At 41.6% G+C, this 18301-nt stretch overlaps 2 protein-coding genes and 1 pseudogene across 3 annotated transcripts in view; 2 read left to right on the top strand and 1 right to left on the bottom strand.

Annotated features, from left to right (window-relative positions):
- The window catches only part of LOC310771839 (bile acid receptor-like), a gene marked incomplete at both ends in the record, with an annotated part of 16980 nt that extends 12840 nt beyond the window's left edge, over positions 1 to 4140 (top strand). Inside the window, 2 exons of the mRNA XM_083664352.1 lie at positions 3171 to 3284; positions 3902 to 4140. Of these exons, the coding sequence (XP_083520478.1) occupies positions 3171 to 3284; positions 3902 to 4140 (353 nt within the window). The remainder of the gene's footprint in view (positions 1 to 3170; positions 3285 to 3901) is intronic.
- Positions 4141 to 6309: 2169 nt separating this feature from the next.
- Positions 6310 to 9109, bottom strand: LOC310771840 (complement C1q tumor necrosis factor-related protein 4 pseudogene; annotated as a pseudogene). Its single transcript has 2 exons — positions 9079 to 9109; positions 6310 to 7376 (listed from the first exon to the last, which is right to left on the bottom strand). The product of its transcript is annotated as a complement C1q tumor necrosis factor-related protein 4 pseudogene (transcript).
- A 1089-nt stretch (positions 9110 to 10198) lies between these two features.
- Positions 10199 to 18226, top strand: LOC310771841 (ubiquitin-conjugating enzyme E2 N). The gene is made up of 4 exons (XM_083664353.1): positions 10199 to 10309; positions 14081 to 14327; positions 15414 to 15554; positions 17411 to 18226. The coding sequence occupies exons 1-4, from the start codon at positions 10280 to 10282 to the stop codon at positions 17455 to 17457; spliced, it is 465 nt and encodes a 154-aa protein (XP_083520479.1). The 5' UTR covers positions 10199 to 10279; the 3' UTR covers positions 17458 to 18226.
- Positions 18227 to 18301: the final 75 nt, after the last annotated feature.

Here is an 18301-nt window from a genome sequence, read left to right on the forward strand (position 1 = left end):
GGCAGTGACAGCGATGGCAGGAGTGTGTGTGCATCACTGGGTCCCTTGGCACAGGTCTAGCTGAATGGCAGGATAAGAGATATTCACAGTAAAGGCCAGTCTTTGGAGAACAGAGAGCATAGCTGTCTGAAGAGACCATTGTCCCTTATCAAAACATCGAGAGAATGCTATTGTCCACTTCTCTCCCTGAACCCCGCTGGCATTTTTGAATGCTTGAGGGGCCCGATGATATCTGAGCAGACAGTTTGAAGGGGATGTTGCCCACTCTCAGGAAAAGAGAACACACGGAATTAAATCTTATGAATTTCATTCTTTTTTTTAATTAAAGAAAGCAATTTGTGGTTTGATAGCAGTTGCATTTTCTAATATTCCCTCCTTATCTTCCACTGAATCATTATCCATAGATGGAGAGCGTGCAAGTTCATGTCTGTTTTCAGAGGTCTGTTGATACTGTATCTCTCTATCATCGTAATAAAGGCTTACCGGAGATTTTCACGGGTTAGAGCTGAATGCATGGTTATGACTCACAGACAGAGAGTAGAGTTGCAAAACAAGTGTTTAACTGGGATAAAGCACATAACTATCCATGGGGTAATGATATCAATGATGTGTTCAGGGAAGCTGACCAGCAATTTATTTTCAGAAACAGTTTACATTGTAGTGTTCGCTATATTAAACATAGGCTATTTCTTGATTATAAAGAAAAATGGGCCAATGACATCTGGCTCAAACCAAAACTTAGAACATATGTTCAAATTAAAAAATATGTTCACTCCAGAACCCTATGTTACTTTACCCCTGGATAGATCCAGAAGATCTTTATGTGCCCAGTTGAGAACGGGTACCCTCCCTTTGGCTATTGAGGTTGGCAGATTCAATTCTATTGCTGAGGAGGAGAGACTTTGTACTGTATGTGAATTAGGTGTTGTGGAAGATGAATTTCATTTTGTGTTTCATTGTACGCTATATGAGGAACCAAGATTGTCTCTATTTCAGTTAATGCAAAATAAGAAACCGGAACTATTTTGGTCAGGAGATGATGCGAAGTTGGAATGGTTGTTCAGAGATGAAGTCTTCAGTTTGGCCAGGTTTATTGGGAGGGCTTGGAAACTCAGAATGGAGAAGCTGTTCATCTGAATATATAATTCTGTCTTGTTTATGTTTGAGCGTTTTGTAGCTTGTTTGTTGATTTGTTTGTATTGTTGAACTTGAATGATTTGTGTCTTGTAAGCAGACGGGCTGGGCACCTTGAATATGGTGCATGACACAGAAATAAAAATCTATCTATCTATCTATCTATCACAGTTCATCAAAACACATTTTCTTTTTCAGAGAAAGCAACGACCAACACTAATTTGACATCAAAACAATATAAGAGCAACAGATTATTTTTTTAACAGCACAACATACACCCAACAGATCAAAGACTATCTATTACCGTATATAAATTGGCATCACTTGGGCTAATGTAGCCTATATCAGTGGTTCTCAAACTTTTTCACTTCAATGACCACAAAACACACAAATTAGACCACAGAGATTTTGATTTTGATAATATTTTGTCCCAGGGTCCCCCATCTGATAAGATGTTAGCTTTTATGACAACCCTCCCACTCTCTTGGGGCCTGTCTTGCTCGGATCACGCCCATTTTCGAACTCGACCTTCATTTTATGTCAACTAGGCCTACACACCTGTATCATTTTGTGACTGCATCTTGCATGGTTTTGATGCTACGTGCGCTGAGCAGTGTTGGGCTCGTTACTTAACATGTAATATATTACTCGTTACTCTTTTTCAAAAGTAATATTATGACTTTACTTATTACTCCCTGCCAACAGTAATTCGTTACACTACTCGTTATATTACTTTTCCGTTACACCCCACAAAATTGGTAGGCTAATGTGCGTCCTTTCTCATCAAGATTCAGACAGCTTCTGTTTTTAATAACGCAGTTGCAAAATCTGGAACAGGGGCAAACAGGTAGACCCAAACAAAATGTTGGCAAGACGAAAAAGAGGCAAACAAGTGCCAATGCATTCTATAAATACGCAATGTACATGTTTGCATAACAAGTTTGTGTCACAAATAGCCCTGCAAAATTAACCTGCGTCAGCACTTAGCGCTGTGCCATGCGCTGGACAAAGTAATGCAGTCACTTGAAGTTACTTGGATTAGTAAGTGTAATATTATTACTGTTTTGGAAATGGTAATCTGTTACACTACTCATTACGGGGGGGAAAGTGCCCAACACCGGTCACCATGGCCACATTTTGCCATGATGACACACACAGACTCACAAGGTGAAAAGAATACCAGTCCCGTTGTCGCAGCTGGAAATAACTACACAACACAAACTACATTAAACAAATGAACAGAACAAAAGTGGAGGGAGTGACTGAATGGTCTGAAGGTCTTAAGCCCAATGAGTGCACCAGGCCCAGGTGCACCCTCAGCCGAATGACCCCAACACCAGGCTCCTGCAAGACAGGACCAGGACTCTTACATGTTGTATTACAGAAAGTGAAACCCATGACCAAAATAGTCATACATTCTGTCATTGTGTTACTTATGGTTGGAATTCTAGTGAAAATAAATAATCTCCCTTTTTGCTGGGGACCCCCCCTCAAGGACCCATGGAGGTCCCCAGACCCCACTTTGAGAACCCCTGGCCAATCAATATCAGTGAGTCAACCCCTGATCAGTGACAGTGTGACAGTATTTCATTCTAATAGACAGTTGTGGAAAAGTTTTTGCACTTGAAACAACTTTTGCCTCTCCCAAACTCTGACTCTACTGTGAACTGGCATTGCTTTTGATACCCAGTATATATATATACATATCTTCATGAATAATAGTCAAGAAAATTGCACTGCATGTTCTGTCGTTCTTTCTTTCTTGAAAAAAAATGATTGATATTATTTGTAATTGAACAACTTAGCACCTGGTGTAGCTGCACAGTGCAAGTTTTTCAGGGTAACGTGCTTGTCTGCAATCAACATAAATAAATTCAGAAATTCTTGTAATGCCGGTTCCAGATCTCCCTGCTTGACCGGTTCATATTTTCACCTTCTTCAACAATTATTTCGCTTCTTCATTTGGCATAAACATGTGACATAGCATGACCAATGTATGTAATGCGACGCAATTCTTTTTGAATATCTTCCTGCAGGTATATCAGAGGAATACATCACACCCATGTTCAACTTCTACAAAAGCATCGGTGACCTCCACATGATGCCAGAGGAACAGGCTCTCCTCACCGCCATAACCATCCTGACCCCAGGTGAGCCAGGTCAAAACACTTTCACTGATGCATCACACAGATCTATGTTTCCTAAATCAACATGTAGAATCTTTGATGATACCCTAAATCAGTGCTCAATGTGGGGTCCGTGGACCACTGGGGGTCCTTGAGGAGGGGCTTCCAGGGGGTCCCTAGCAAATTGATCAATTCTTAAACTTCAGCATTTTTTAATTCACCTGAAGCTGCAACAATTAGAGAATGTAGAATAATTACTATTTTGATCATAGTTTCACTGTTAGCTATCTACCTACAATACAGATAGTCATGGAATTCTGGACAAAATTGACTAACAATAAAAAAAATATTCTCTGACTTCAGTCCGAGAGACACATTCTCATCAAATGGGGGGGTCCATGGCCCTAATATGGACTAAATTAGGGGTCCTTGATATGAAAATGATTGAGAATCACTACCCTAAATAATTGATTTATCATCACTGATTGAGTCAGATGTCCATATAAACAGGCAATCAAGCCTCAGATGGCTACCTGTAATCCGATTCTCACTTTACATATGCATCTGGGCCTTGCAGTAGAGAGCTCTCTCATGCAGGGTTTTCCTTGACTGCTGTTGGCCCTGCTCCCCATGTACTGTAGATCGGGCTTATGTAAAGAACCAGCAGGCTGTGGAGAGGCTTCAGGAGCCCATGCTGGACATGCTGAGGAAGCTGTGCGTCCTGCAGCATCCCCACGAGCCGCAGCACTTTGCCCGTCTGCTGGGCCGTCTGACAGAGCTAAGAACACTCAACCACTACCATGCGGAGATGCTCTCGTCCTGGAGGATGAGCGACCGCAAATTCACCCCGCTGCTCTGTGAGATCTGGGACGTGCAGTGACAAAAGCAGGAGACAAGCAGGATGGTAACATGAACATTTCAACTTGCAGGATAAAGTCATGGTCCAGCTACAGTGCATATTTATATTGGATCACCTGGGGCTTTAGGACGAGGAGTAGCCTACATGTAATGACTTTGTTAAACCCCTGCACTAAACTGCCTGACTTCAATAACAGTGAAATGATAACAATAAGTCATTGTTCATGTATTGACTCAGTGGCTTTAAGTATGTTTGACTAAATATTGCCTCTGTTTATTCTATACTTGTCCTGGCTCACATCATCATGTCTGTTTACTACCAAACTGTCTCACTGTAGAGACATTTGAAACACTTTATTTGCTATGGCAGAGTTCTCAACACAAGGAAACTGCTTTAGAGACTGAGATTCGAATAGTCTCTTCATGCGTACATCATAAGAATTCTTGAAAGCCCAGCATGATAGTCGAATACTGTACAAACACTGGAACCAATTCAGTATGGTTGTCTTAACGATTTGTAGTATTTAAATTATGCATGGGTTAATTTGTTTTTGTTTTTATTTCTAAAATGTAAGTGCTACTTTGCTGTACTGTAAATACACATACAGTAAGTGGAATTTTCTGGCAAAATAATAATAATAGGAAAATAATTTGAAGTGGCTCGAAGTTTAAATGTATTTTAATTCCCATTATTACATGGTACTTAAGGTAACATTTGCCCTGGGGTCGATATCCAGATGTAAGTATACCTCAACAGTAGTATGCATAACACTTTGGAAAAACTGTTCAAACTATTAGTCCTGGTATCCAGCCCATATGAATCGCAGCTTTCAGAACTCTTAGAATTTGCATGACGATTCATAATCATCATCATCTGCATAAATCATCTCATGACTCGCCATGCTGAAAACTGTGATTCATAAGGTCTGGATACCATATCAAATTATCTGAAGAACAGGACATGTACATCTGGAAAATTATGTTCCTTGCTCCTCATTATTGTTGATGACATTCTATTATCTCAATAAACTAAACTGTACAAACTATATACTGAAATGACATAAATGACTCCATACTGAAATGTTATTGTCTGAGGTTTTCCCTAAGAAATGATACTTCCCTGGTGTATTCAAGTGTATAGCCTGCAGCAACAAATGTTCAAAATTGTTCTGTATTTCATATTTGAATCCCCTTTGCTTAAGTTTGGTTGAAGTGTCACAAAATTACACTTATGGAAGTTATGCAGTCCTCTTGGTGTGTGTGTGTGTGTGTGTGTGTGTGTGTGTGTGTGTGTGTGTGTGTGTGTGTGTGTGTGTGTGTGTGTGTGTGTGTGTGTTGGGGGGGGGGGGGGTGTTCAGTGGAGTAGCTTCTACACTTTCTTGTAGGAAATTGTAGGGAAACCAACTAGTATGTTATGGGAAAAGTGTTGAATCCAGATGTAACTCTAAAAAAAGAAGAAAAAATAAAGACGATGTATGTATATTAATGCATAAAAACATATTACAGTCATTAATTCAAACGTTTATTACTTTATTTAGACTAACCTGAAATGACACTCAACATAAAAACAACTATATCGTATAAAGTTTTCATACATGCAACATTAAACATAGTTGTAATCATAATGTCTCTCTAAATCTCATGTTATCACAACTGACAATAGGTAAACTATACATTATTTACACAATAGTCCCCATGCCATGCAAGAAACCAATCTTTCAAATACAAACCTGCTAATAGATTTATTGAATCTTCCAATAAACCCCAAATATAAAGAATTTTTAAAGGGAATGTATCTGTCAACGAAAACCAAATCATATTCATCAACAATTTTTATATATAAACACAAATATTCCATTTTGTCCATTTTGTGATTTCTTACAAATAATTGCACTTTTAAGAGGAAAAATAACTATTTTTCATACTGATTGCTCCATGCTGTCGAAACAGTCTCATACCGCCATCTTGTGGAGTAACTTGGCAACATACATTATCCAGTGTGCACTGACAGAAAATAGGGAAAGGAATGAATTTAGTTGCATTATTCAAGACATTTTGTTTGTGTTTAATCCACACAGAAAGAACCTACACATTTTCTACAAAACCAATGAATATGTGGCGCGTTACTATGTTGTTTCTTCCCCCCCAACATAGCACAATGGAGGGAGGGTTCAGCAGTTCAGAAGTGAGTTCAGTCCTGGGTGGGGACAGCTGTCGGTGCTACTGCTTCAGGATACACCATGAAACCGGAAAAGGTAGTGTACCTGCCCTGGTTGCTGTACACGGCGTAGCGCTCATCCTGCTGGCTGTACAGCCACACGCTGTCGCCCTGATGCAGGGACAGGAGCAGACTCTGACTCTGCATCTCGCGCCGCTTCGAAGTGTCCTCATCAAACACCATGGCCTGCACCTCGCCACGGCCCGTCATCAGCTTCACAGACACGGCCTTGCGAGGGTGCTTCCCCACGGTGAAGGCAAAGTAGTAGGCCCCGGGGAAGTGGCAGGTGAACACCCCCGAGCTTTTGTTGAAGTGGCCCCCGATGTTCACGTATTCCACGTCAAAGTTCAGCGGCTGCTTGTCCTGCTGCTTGCTGCTCTGCCCCAGGGCCGTGGATGTCCGTGCCACTGAGAAGGCAGAGCGCGGCTGCTCTGCGGCTTGGCCGCCCGTCCGGTCACCCTGTGGGGGGCAGTTGGGGTAGGACAGGCCTTGGAGGGACAGATGGTTGCTGATGTAGCTGGTTGAGGAAATGTCAGGATAGACAAGGTAACCAGAGAAGGTGACGTAAGGGCCGACGTTGCTGTAGAGAGCGTACTGAGGAGTCTGCTGTAAGAGCAGCCACACCGTGTCCATGGCCTTCAGGCTGATCATGATACTTTGGCTTTGAACTTTCCTTCCTTTCTTGCGGTAGTCGTCATACGCGATGGCTTGCACCTCCTCCCCATTCTTTACCAGTAGGACAGACAGCATCTTCTTGGGAAATTTCCCCATGGAGTAGGAGAAGTAGTAGGCCCCGGGGATGCGGCAGCGGAAGTGACCGGTGTCTGGATTGAAATCGCCTCCCACGTTGACCAGCAGCCTGTTGAAGGTCAACGCCTTCTGGCCGCCTCCCACCACACTGTTGCTGCGAGTGGCGGAGAAGGCAGAGCGGAGGCCCATCGTCACCGGGGGGACCTGTAGAGGCATGACTGACCCCAAGCAGGTGATCATGCCAAATAAACATGCCAGGAAGCAGCGTCTGCTCCACTGAGCGGCCTCACCTGAAAAGAACCAAAAGAAATGACAGTGTAAATATGAAAACAGACTGAAAGACACAGTACCACTTTCATATCAACAAGCAGGGTCGGACCAGGGTGAGGCTACTTGACCCATGTTCAACCCTTCTTTTGTCAATTGACAACCTGGGAGAGATGCTTAGCAATTAGCATCATAGGCTATTAACAAATAGCAACCCGGGTGGGGCTATTCACATGGAAATAAACCCTTGTTCGACCCTGGTCTGACGTGGATCGCCAACCCAGTCGGGCATCCCGGGTGGTTAACTCTTTCTTACCCAAAATCAACCTGGGAAATTGTGGGAATAACCCTGGTTGGACCCTTGGTGTGAAAGGGGAGGTGCTATCAATATCAAAGTAAGGTATCAATTGATTGAGCCTTGTGTGTATCAGAGTAAGATTAATCCATAATGCCAGTGTGTGATAGGCTAACTGAAATACTGATGAGGAAATCTGGCTGAGCCCTGTCGGGATAGGTAAAATCAAACAGTCAGTGCAACCTCTAATTCAGCTGATGTTGTCTGTTCTCTCTGTGCACTGAGAGAAGGGACTAGATTAGCTGCTGGTTCATCTGTTCCTGTGTCTGCGAACAATGGGAAATTTTGGAGGGTCGGTGCAGTGGGGCAGGGCAGTGGCTAGGAACTCAATTCATCTCAGTAAAGAATGCTAAATTATACCACAGGTTAAACATTACACTTAAAACATGTGAGTTGTTTTTTGGATCGATTGTGCACAGTGCACACATTGGTGAGATTGGACTGTTAATATTAGAAATACATTCTTTGTCATTTCCCAAGGCACATGATTTGTTTCAATTAATAAAATTCTTTAATATTAACTTCACACACACACACACACACACACACACACACACACACACACACACACACACACACACACACACACACACACACACACACACACACACACACATTAGGGTAAGAGTTGCAAGATGGGTGAGAGTCGGAAAGACTTTTGACTTTATCTGGTTTAAACAAAATTACTAAAGAAGCCATAATCTTTTTTCAATTAGGAGATATATTTTAACGAAGTATGTAACCCTCTATAACCTCACAGGGCCACAACTGATTGTTCTGAGCAGCTTCCATGACTGAATGAGCGGAAACCTTCCAGCTGTAAAGGAAATATACATGTACATGAGCAGTAATTACAGGCGTGGATTTTACACCTAGTTGTTTCCCCCTGGCCTGTTTCCTGTAATATACATAGGCTATTTTACAAAACTAATGATGATATTTAGTGCTTAACTGAGTTATTCAAATAATTTGTCTAAGCAGCATCAAAGTTATGATTAGTAGATGAGTGAGTTGGCAAAAAAAAAGGTTAATATAGTCACTCTCACCTTCTGAGTAAAATAAACAAGGGACATTTTTTTTTAACAATGTAGCGTAACATCTCCTTATTGATGAGAATGATTTACTCAAATGTGACAAACATGCTAAATCAAACTTAAAAGGCATTAGATGGATCAGATATGATCACGCTGCAAAATTCACAACAACCTCTATCATTGTCCTGTGACCACACAAAAAACATTATTCCTGCCTAGGAAAAAATGAAATAGACCTGATCAATTCCTTATTCACTCTGTTAGTCACTCACTTCTGTTGCTACGCACAGAATTTGTGCAGACGGGCTTGACCCAGAAGGAAAAATGAAAAGCTACCTGCTCGGCTGTGTCGGTGCAGCGATTGCATGGCTGTAGTCAGCTGGACAACTCCCTAGTCAGCTTTTCGTAAAGTTCCTGTGACTTTGCTGTGCTGCTGATGTCCACCTAACCAGCCTGACACCCACCGGGTAGATGCTTTTTGTCCAAAGACATAATGTCAGGAGGAGGAGCTCCCCCCATCCCACACACACACACACACACACACACACACACACACACACACACACACACACACACACACACACACACACACACACACACACACACACACACACACACACAAACACACACACACACACACACACACACACACACACACACACACACACACACACACACACACACACACACACTACAGCTTCCATTCAGCATCCAAGAAAATGCAGCTGTATTGTATAGCACTATTGGTCTGTAGAGGTGTTAAGTCTAATCTGTGCTGTGTTTTGTCTGAAATGGGTAGATCTGGTACAGAATGTCCCCATCTGGAACTTTAGAGAAACTTTCAATCAACCACTCAATTGAGCAGGGCCTTGACAAAATGCATGTAGAGAGTCACAGTGTGTGAAATAGCCAAATACACTGACATGATTATGTCAACAGCCTTTGCAACTCCTGAACTGTGTACTCTTCAGCACAGCGGTATACTGCAAGTTGCAACCAAGTGTTATGGATTGTAATGTGAACAATCACACACACACACACACACACACACACACACACACACACACACACACACACACACACACACACACACACACACACACACACACAAATAATTACATGTACAGTACAAATAATTACAATACTGTACAGTACAGTACAGTACAGTACAGTGTAGGCTACTGTCAGATTGTAGGCAAGATAGAGATAGAAAATAGAATAGAACATAATAGAATATAATACAGTAGAACAGTAGCCTATAGAATAGAATAGAATAGAATAGAATAGAATAGAAGAGAAGAGAATAGAATAGAAGAGAATAGGCAGAGGCGTGGGAAATGTTGCTTTCCATAATATTAAGGTAGATGTATTTGGTAGGGCTTCATCTATGTTAATTTTGTGAGTGTGAGCTCGGTCCCCTACATTCCAGACCTTCCATCTACTGTCATGACGCAAAGGACCGGAAGACGTGTGTGCTGTCAATGCCAACGAAAGAGAAGAAGCATTGAGTCACAGCTAACCCCGCATTTAAGACAAGATGACAGGACTGCCCCGCAGGATCCTTAAGGTAATTATTTCACACTTAACAGAGAAGCAAATGGGACTTGTTATTATGTGTTGAAACATGACATACCCAGTATAAACTGCAGATGCTTAGCTGTAGCACGCTGTTAGCAGTTTGTCTGCTGGTAACGTTAGCCAGCTCGCTAGTTTGCGCTTGCTAAAGTTACTTCCGTTTCGTCCCTGTTCCTCCTAGCTACACCGAAAAAGGGTGGGATAAAAATAAACCAGTGCTTTGTAAAGATGGCGGAGAAATGTGGCGTGTACCGGGTGTTATTTTCCAAATGTACTTGTCAAGCACAATATTGGCTGTTTATTTCGGCTGCTTTTCTCGGTGAATGGCTAGCTAACAGCTAGCTATGCTAGCCTGACAGCCTAGTTAGTTTCGACTGATGCAAACAGGAACCCTCATTCAGCTAGCATGCTAACGTTAGCTAGCCAGGATACTCCCTAGCGTTAGCGTTTTAGTATTGTACTTTTCAGCGGATAGGTCCGATATGTGTGCATCTTGTTGCCTTTTGCATTGATATCCTTTACATGTAAATGTTTAACGTTGGTTGTGAAAGTTCGTACCGAAACGGTGTAAACAAACAGCGCTAGCAAGCAACGTTACCCAACAAAGCAACATTGAGGAAACGCTTGCTACTTGGCCAGCAAATAGTATCAATGCAGACTTTGCCGCAAGGCCTTGGCTTTGTGGGCCAGCCGTAGCAAGTAACGTTAGCCAGCTAAGTTCAGCCATACTATAACATTAGACATTATTGGGACCATTGACTGGGACTGGTCGTTGGCTTGGAAGGCTGAGGAAGATGAGGGGATGATGTCTTGGAGCATGCTGCGACTCCCTCACAGCGCAGTGGCCTTGGCGCTTGACAGAGTGTAGCTGATGTCCGCCCTTTGCTTTACAATTTCTCAAATTCATGATAGTTTCTGTTTGTAGTTGACATAAAAGGAATGCTGCGTTCCCCACCACCCAAAAATCAATTGATCATATTATAACTAAAATATCTTCTTCATATATAGCATCATCAGAATCCGCTTTATTGACCAGTTATGTAGACAAGGAATTTGGCTCGTTGATCTCAGTGTACACTGAAGGAAAAAGGTATGCATAATCTAAAATACACAAACAGGAATAGTGAGTTCACAGAAGTACATAAAACAACTAACTGCTATTTATTTACAATATATATACAATATGTGTGATGTAGAGTGACCGTTATACATATGTATAAGAACAAAATAAAATGAACAGCATACGCTTATTACGCAAACTACTTAGTTACTTGTCTCTTCAACCACAGCTGGGTAAATTAAATAACTATTGTCAGGAGTGGAAGCCGTATTTCAATACAGCCACAGAAACGGGCTATAAACTGTGTTAGCTTAATTGTAGCTGCTCAGAGGGATTCAGGTTGTTTTGTGCAATTTGTGCATTAATAGATGCTAATATGCACATTCTTCTCTGATTCCATGACAACAATCTATAGTTTAGACATTTGGTATTTTCATTTCTCTTGTGTTTTAGTAGTAGCAATAGTAATGTGACTTAATTGAAAGCCATGTTACTTCCTCGGAACCTAATCAATGGCATACTATGCATAATTATATAGTATACTATAATACAATAAATGTATTTGTAGATATGATTTTTTCCAGTGTGTTGAATAAGTTTATGGTATCTTGCAGTTACCTTTTGTTGAGTTTGAAAGAAATAGGCCCTACAATATGAGTTTGATCAAGAAAGTATTGAGTTTTATGAAGAAAGTAAAGTATTATATTAACTGACAATGTGGTTTGCAGCACAGGTGGATGAGCAATCAGACCACAGAGCGGTCAGATTGGCATTGGTGGGAAAAGGTGGGAGGGCTGGGAACAGTAGTCAGTGGATGGAGCCTCTGAGCCCTTGAGCGTGCTACAGAGACCGGGAGCCCCTCTCCCGTCTGTGTTTTCACTGCATGGTTTTGTCTGTGGGTTATCTGAAACATTTCAGGAATCTCGCTCCCCCAGTTACATTCAAGGGGGAAAAGAATTAAAAACAACAGTGGCGACTGTTAGCCATCTTTTTTTTGTTTTGGGAGGGGGGGACTCTTCTTTAAATGCATAAATCAGTTTATATCTGTGATAGTCAATATCTAACTGTGACGCTTAATATAAGAAAGATTCTAACAGGTTTTGTGCTAGGTCTGACTGGTGCATTTTCACTGTTATTGGATTGCAGTATATTCAACACACAAGATAGGTCTAATAGATTAATTAATAGATTAATTATCTAATCAATAGAGGTACAGTACCTCCCAATGTTGCGGGCGAGCTATAGGCGTTATTATATAGCTTACTGCTGTTGACGTCGTAGGGTGTAAAGTGACGTCTTGCATGGCACTGGCCTGGGCATGAGTGTGGTTTCCTTGTTAAAGGTGTCTCTCAGGTGTGTCACTCAGTCTGCCTCATGCATACCTCAGGCCATATCAGATACCTGCTCCTCTTGCCACAGTGAAGGTGTGTGTTTCTGCAGGTCACTCACTTGGCTGTCACCATGAGCTGGAAGAAGCCATGCTGCAGTGGTTGATGGGAATGGAAGTAATAGTCTCCTGTGGTGTGGTGTCTGGCCCAGTGTCACCTCTAAGCCAGTTACACACTGCAGAGAGAGAGAGAGAGAGTTTTCACATATTCAGCTTTGCCCCCACCATTGCAGTCAAAGCCACCCTCCCCTCCATGTAAAAGGATAAAAGCCAAGCAGGCTCCAATCCACCTCCTGGCAACCAGTCTCTATTGTTAGCAAAATAATGACTCATAACTATTTGGAGCCCAAAGGCGTAGGCCGGAGCGCCCAGATTTTTCCTGTCAAATTAATAATTATGTTACAATACATTAAATCGAATGCATTTTGAATAAGGTATATAGGTCACTTAAATAACTTCTGCCTGTATTAGAAAGTGCCTATCTCTTGCGTCTGTGAGATCAGAAGTAATGTACCTTAGGCAGCTCAGTCTACACCTTTCTTGGACCCGAGTTTGGTTTGCCATCAGTCAGTGGGAAAATGTTTAGGGTTATCTCTCAAATCACAATAATCAATCACAGTTGGCGTGTAATGATAGGGTTGTAACCTTAATTAACCTTACATACACAGTAGAGTTAAACAAATATATGACCAAAGATATGCTGTTTGTGTGCTATCGTAATGTAAAATGTGTAGTATTATACTATGTATATGATGTATGTGTAACCTATGTGTATACTTTGAGACATGCCTGTGATAAGGGGCTATAAACATAACTGAACTGAATGATAGGTCTAATTTTTGCAATAGCTTCACACTAGTAAGGAACATGGTGGGCTAAATACCAGCTGTGGTAAATTAGATGTATTCTGCTCCACTGTCCAATCAGCTGCCTTATTGTACTTGATCCTCTTCCGCTTGATTGATAGGTCTACTTACTGTAGACAGAATAGCCTAAATCAAAACTGGCCCATATTCTGTTATTGAGAAAATTTGAACAGCTTAGGGAAAATGACCAAGTTCGTTATTAGCATATTACTATATTATTAGGAACTGAATTAGCCTGCTAATAATTTACTTATTTTACTGTTGAGAATTGGCAGGATTTTGCTGCTGGCTCTAGCACAACCAAAGTAAACACATTCATTTCCTGGCACTATAGTACCAACGTGATGAAAAATACTTAACGTTCTCTCGCCATGCATTCACCATGCGGTTTCAGCACAATATAATGATATCTGCATTTATAATCCCTTTTCTGTTTTCTTGTGTTACCAGGAGACTCAGCGTTTGATTGCAGAGCCTGTCCCAGGCATCAGAGCAGAGCCAGATGAGGGGAACGCTCGCTACTTCCATGTGGTCATTGCTGGACCTCAGGACTCTCCTTTTGAGGGGGGCACATTTAAACTTGAACTCTTTCTCCCAGAAGAATACCCCATGGCAGCTCCTAAAGTACGCTTCATGACCAAAATATATCATCCCAATGTAGACAAGTTGGGAAGAATATGTCTAGACATTTTGAAAGGTACGTGAGCGCGATGTCAGGCCATGATTGATGCTTGGAGAACATTGTGTTTTTTGCACATAATGACTTTTTTGTTACATCATGTTTGTCACACAATTGACAGAAAGGGCATCTTTTCCCATGCAGCCTTAACTGCCACGGTGCATGGACTCTGTCTTTGGTCTGTTGGATCAGGCATGTTACTGTAGCAGGGAAGCCTTTGTATTGTTTCCTTGCTCTGTGATTGAAGTGAGAGATTTGACAACTTAATCTCGCTCAAAAGATCAAGGGCCTTTTAGATTAGACTTGTGACCTGTCACATGTGTCACTACTGCTACATCCATACCACCACTGTCTCTCCACGGCCCTGCTGCTGAACATGGAGAACCATGCATTCTCTCGTTCCTCTTTTTTCCCTTCCCTGTGTTGTCTGTTCACCCTATCTTACGCCCGGTGCAGGTTCCTTTTTTCTTTTAATGACCACTGGGTCACTGAAACACGTCCTTTGATGTACTAACCCAGTGGTAATTAAAAGAGAAAAAAAAGATTTTGAGTGCTAGAAATGAGTTATCACAAAGCTTGCCCATGCAACAGCAGTATGGATTATACCAGACATGTACCCTATTGGGAATACATCAACACTGTATTGTCTGCTAGAAGAGCTATAACCAGCTGATACTGCGCTATAGCAGCTGTTAAGCGAACGTCAACGATCAGGTGACGTTATCTTATCCGATTTTTATTCCTCCTCATAAAAAGCGCTCCAGGCAGCGCTTTTTCCATTTAAAAAAAATTCTATATGTGAACAGGCCCTTAAGGCTTTTGCACATCAAATCCATATTTTTCGTCCAAAATTGTCGCACATTTAAAAATAAATATGACCTCCTCATGTTGTGTGACTCACGTTTACACACTGACCCAGAAACTTTCAGCCATCAACATTTTTGGGACAGGTTAGATTTTCTAACTGTGTTTTTCACATCAATCAATTGCCTTTTGCGAGCTGTTTGACCCATCTGTGTTTTCGGATGACGGGTTTAAAATGTGCAAAGACCTTTACCTTCCCTCTGCTATGTTTTATTTTATTTAATCCATTCTGGTTTTCAGATAAATGGTCTCCAGCACTGCAGATTCGTACAGTGCTGCTATCAATCCAGGCGTTACTAAGTGCGCCCAACCCTGATGATCCCCTAGCAAATGATGTTGCAGAGAAGTGGAAGACCAATGAAGCTGAAGCCATAGAGACAGGTGAGAGTTGTGATTGGCTGGTTTGGGGATACCACTCCCCGCCCTCCTGCCTCCCTCCTGTTATTAAAGGAAAAATACATCCCAAAATACTCCACTTAAAAAACAAAACAAGACAAGCTACTGACAATGTACCAAACGCAGACAGTGTGATTTTTCCAGTGCAGCTACAATGGAGTGTAGTAGCAGAAAAAGAAAATGCATAATCTAAATTTAACTAAAGCATCAACAGTAAATGGCAAGTTTTGGTGTTAGTCCCTCCGAATCACAGAGCTTTTCTCTCTAGACTCAACATATTGCAGCAGTGCTCAACAGAGATGCGTTTTGAGTACAGTGTGTGTGTTTTCAACTGGAAAAACTGCATTGACCTGATTTGAATGCAACACGTCCAGGCACATTATTACAGTTACAAACACTCATCACAAAATATCTCACAGAGTGAAGATATAACAAGTGTAAGGGTATCCGAGGGTGGAGTTTTACTTTAAATCACTCTTGCCTCCTGCTTACCTGCTAGGTATGCCGTGTCTCCCCTAGAATTGTTTTGACATATTGGCGAGGTCGGCTTTGGTCAGAGGGCGCAGCAGACGGCAATTTATATTTGCTCGGTATATTCAAGACTTAAAACAAACTGAGCACAATGCATTTGTTGCATAACAATAATAACAAGCTGTGTAACCTATGCCTTTTCCAAAACTAGGACTAGTAGTTATACATAATGAGCATAACATCGTACTGTAGCATATTTGTTATAGCCTCTCTGATGGAGGTCTATAGGTTCCTCTAAACGGTACAAGGGAGGCTATGTCCATTCCACGTTTGTCCCTAAAGCACCACTTATTTATTGGACTTTTTACACCTGCCGAGGTTGAGACTTAAAATGAAAATCTCTCAAACACTGGAAATGCTATGGTCTCATCCTTCTGTGATCCCCCCACCCCCCAAATATTTAGGCTTTAAAGGCTTGCCTTTTCAGAATTCTAAAAAACGATGATTGTAAATTAATTTTTGCAGTTTTCTCACTGCAACGTACCTGCAACTTGCAGTACAATGTACAAAGAGTACAGTGTGCTACAGCGCACTGATAGACGGATGTGAAAGTCTCTCCCTCTCCTTCTATTTTCCATCCAGCATCAAAATGTGTAAAGTAATTTCATACATACAATAACTGACATACCTTAAGAACAACAGTAGGAGGCGCACTGAGACATGTCATAGATAGTCTGTACATGGATGAACTGAAAGCATTCATTGGGCAGTAAAGCACTTGTGTATTTCCATGGAATATCCAAACATGAATATCGACAGCTACTCGACATTAACAGACATTCTTTCAGACAAACCATGTCAAAGAGCCGCTTCAGAGAAAGCAGGTGAAAGTGTTGACTGTCGGTCTGAGGAATATAGGAGAGGAGAGAGAGACAGGTGCTCATCGCTCAGCGTCGCATTCAGTTAGGAGGACACGGTGTGATGGCAGTGGCACTCGCATTGTGTGCAAGTTTCCCAGGCAGCGACACAGAAGTTGACTCACATTTCAGAACAGCGCACAGAGGCTCCCATACGCAAATGATTATTGGTTTCCGAATGAATGGATAATTGGTTATTATTTTAGTAAGACTTTTATCTTTAAGCCATGGATAATCAGTAAATTATCATGTTATAGTTGATCTTTGTCTGACCCCTCCTGTCATTTTCATGGGAGTTTTCCTTGTTCTCACTGAGGGTCTTAAGGTTTTGGGGTGGGCGGTGGTATGTCATTTTCATCTACTGTTTTAGAATATGGCTGTCTCGTGATGCCCTTTGAGGCTACAACTGTGACTCATGTTTCCGATATTCTTGTGTTTGTTTGTGCTCTGCAGCCAAGTCATGGACCATGCTATATGCTAGAAACAATATTGACGTCTAGAGCGGCGTAACAAGTGGAGAAACAAATGGAAGTCAAGTGTGAACACAACTCATGTTCTGCCAAGGCCTCTTCCTACTTCATTTGCATTTAAAGGACACAGTCGTAAAAAAAATATATATATATATATTATAAAACAAGCATTAAGGAATATATTGTAAAGGAGAAAAGAAAACTGCTGACAATTGGTGATTTAAATGCACACTATAAAAATGAAAATAAAAATGACTTGTTGTCTTTGTCCTAAGTCACTACTGTTCAAATGCATGGGCAGAGGTTTTAGATCTACTCTCGCCTGGCTTTCTTTGTCCATTGATTTTGGGAGGCTTTTGCCAACCTCTGCTTTAACAAGCGCGCTTAGGAGAGACACAAATGGGTGTCATGTGTATGTCCCACTTTTTTGGGGGGGGGGGGGGGGGGTTGACCGGGAGAAAAGAGTAGCTGGAGCTGGTCAATGCGGTATCGTTTTTACTTTTCTCTTCCTAACTTTGTTTTCTCGTGTCGCTGTTTGTTTCTTAAAAGCAGCTAACTGCTAGCCCCGTCGTAGACACACACACCTGAAGGCAGAGCATGAATTCATCCTGTGTGTACAGAGCCCAGCAACAATCATAGCCCTGCTCTTTTTATTTCAATCACACCTGACTTGAACGTTAAATACAAAATAATTATGTGACTAAAAATGAAACTGAGCCTGCCGCCACTATCACATTTTAACATTAGCAACCACTGTCAGTAGACCCTAACGTAGGCTTGTGACCGCTGTGGGGCTAAGATAAAGAGAGGGGGGTGGGGGGTGTATGTGTGGAAGGAACAGAACCTTTCCTCAGTTTTAGGGTACCGTATATAC

The sequence above is a fragment of the Poromitra crassiceps genome, assembly GCF_964638095.1.
Source record: "Poromitra crassiceps genome assembly, contig: HAP1_SCAFFOLD_1363, whole genome shotgun sequence".
NCBI classification, from domain to species: domain Eukaryota; kingdom Metazoa; phylum Chordata; class Actinopteri; order Beryciformes; family Melamphaidae; genus Poromitra; species Poromitra crassiceps.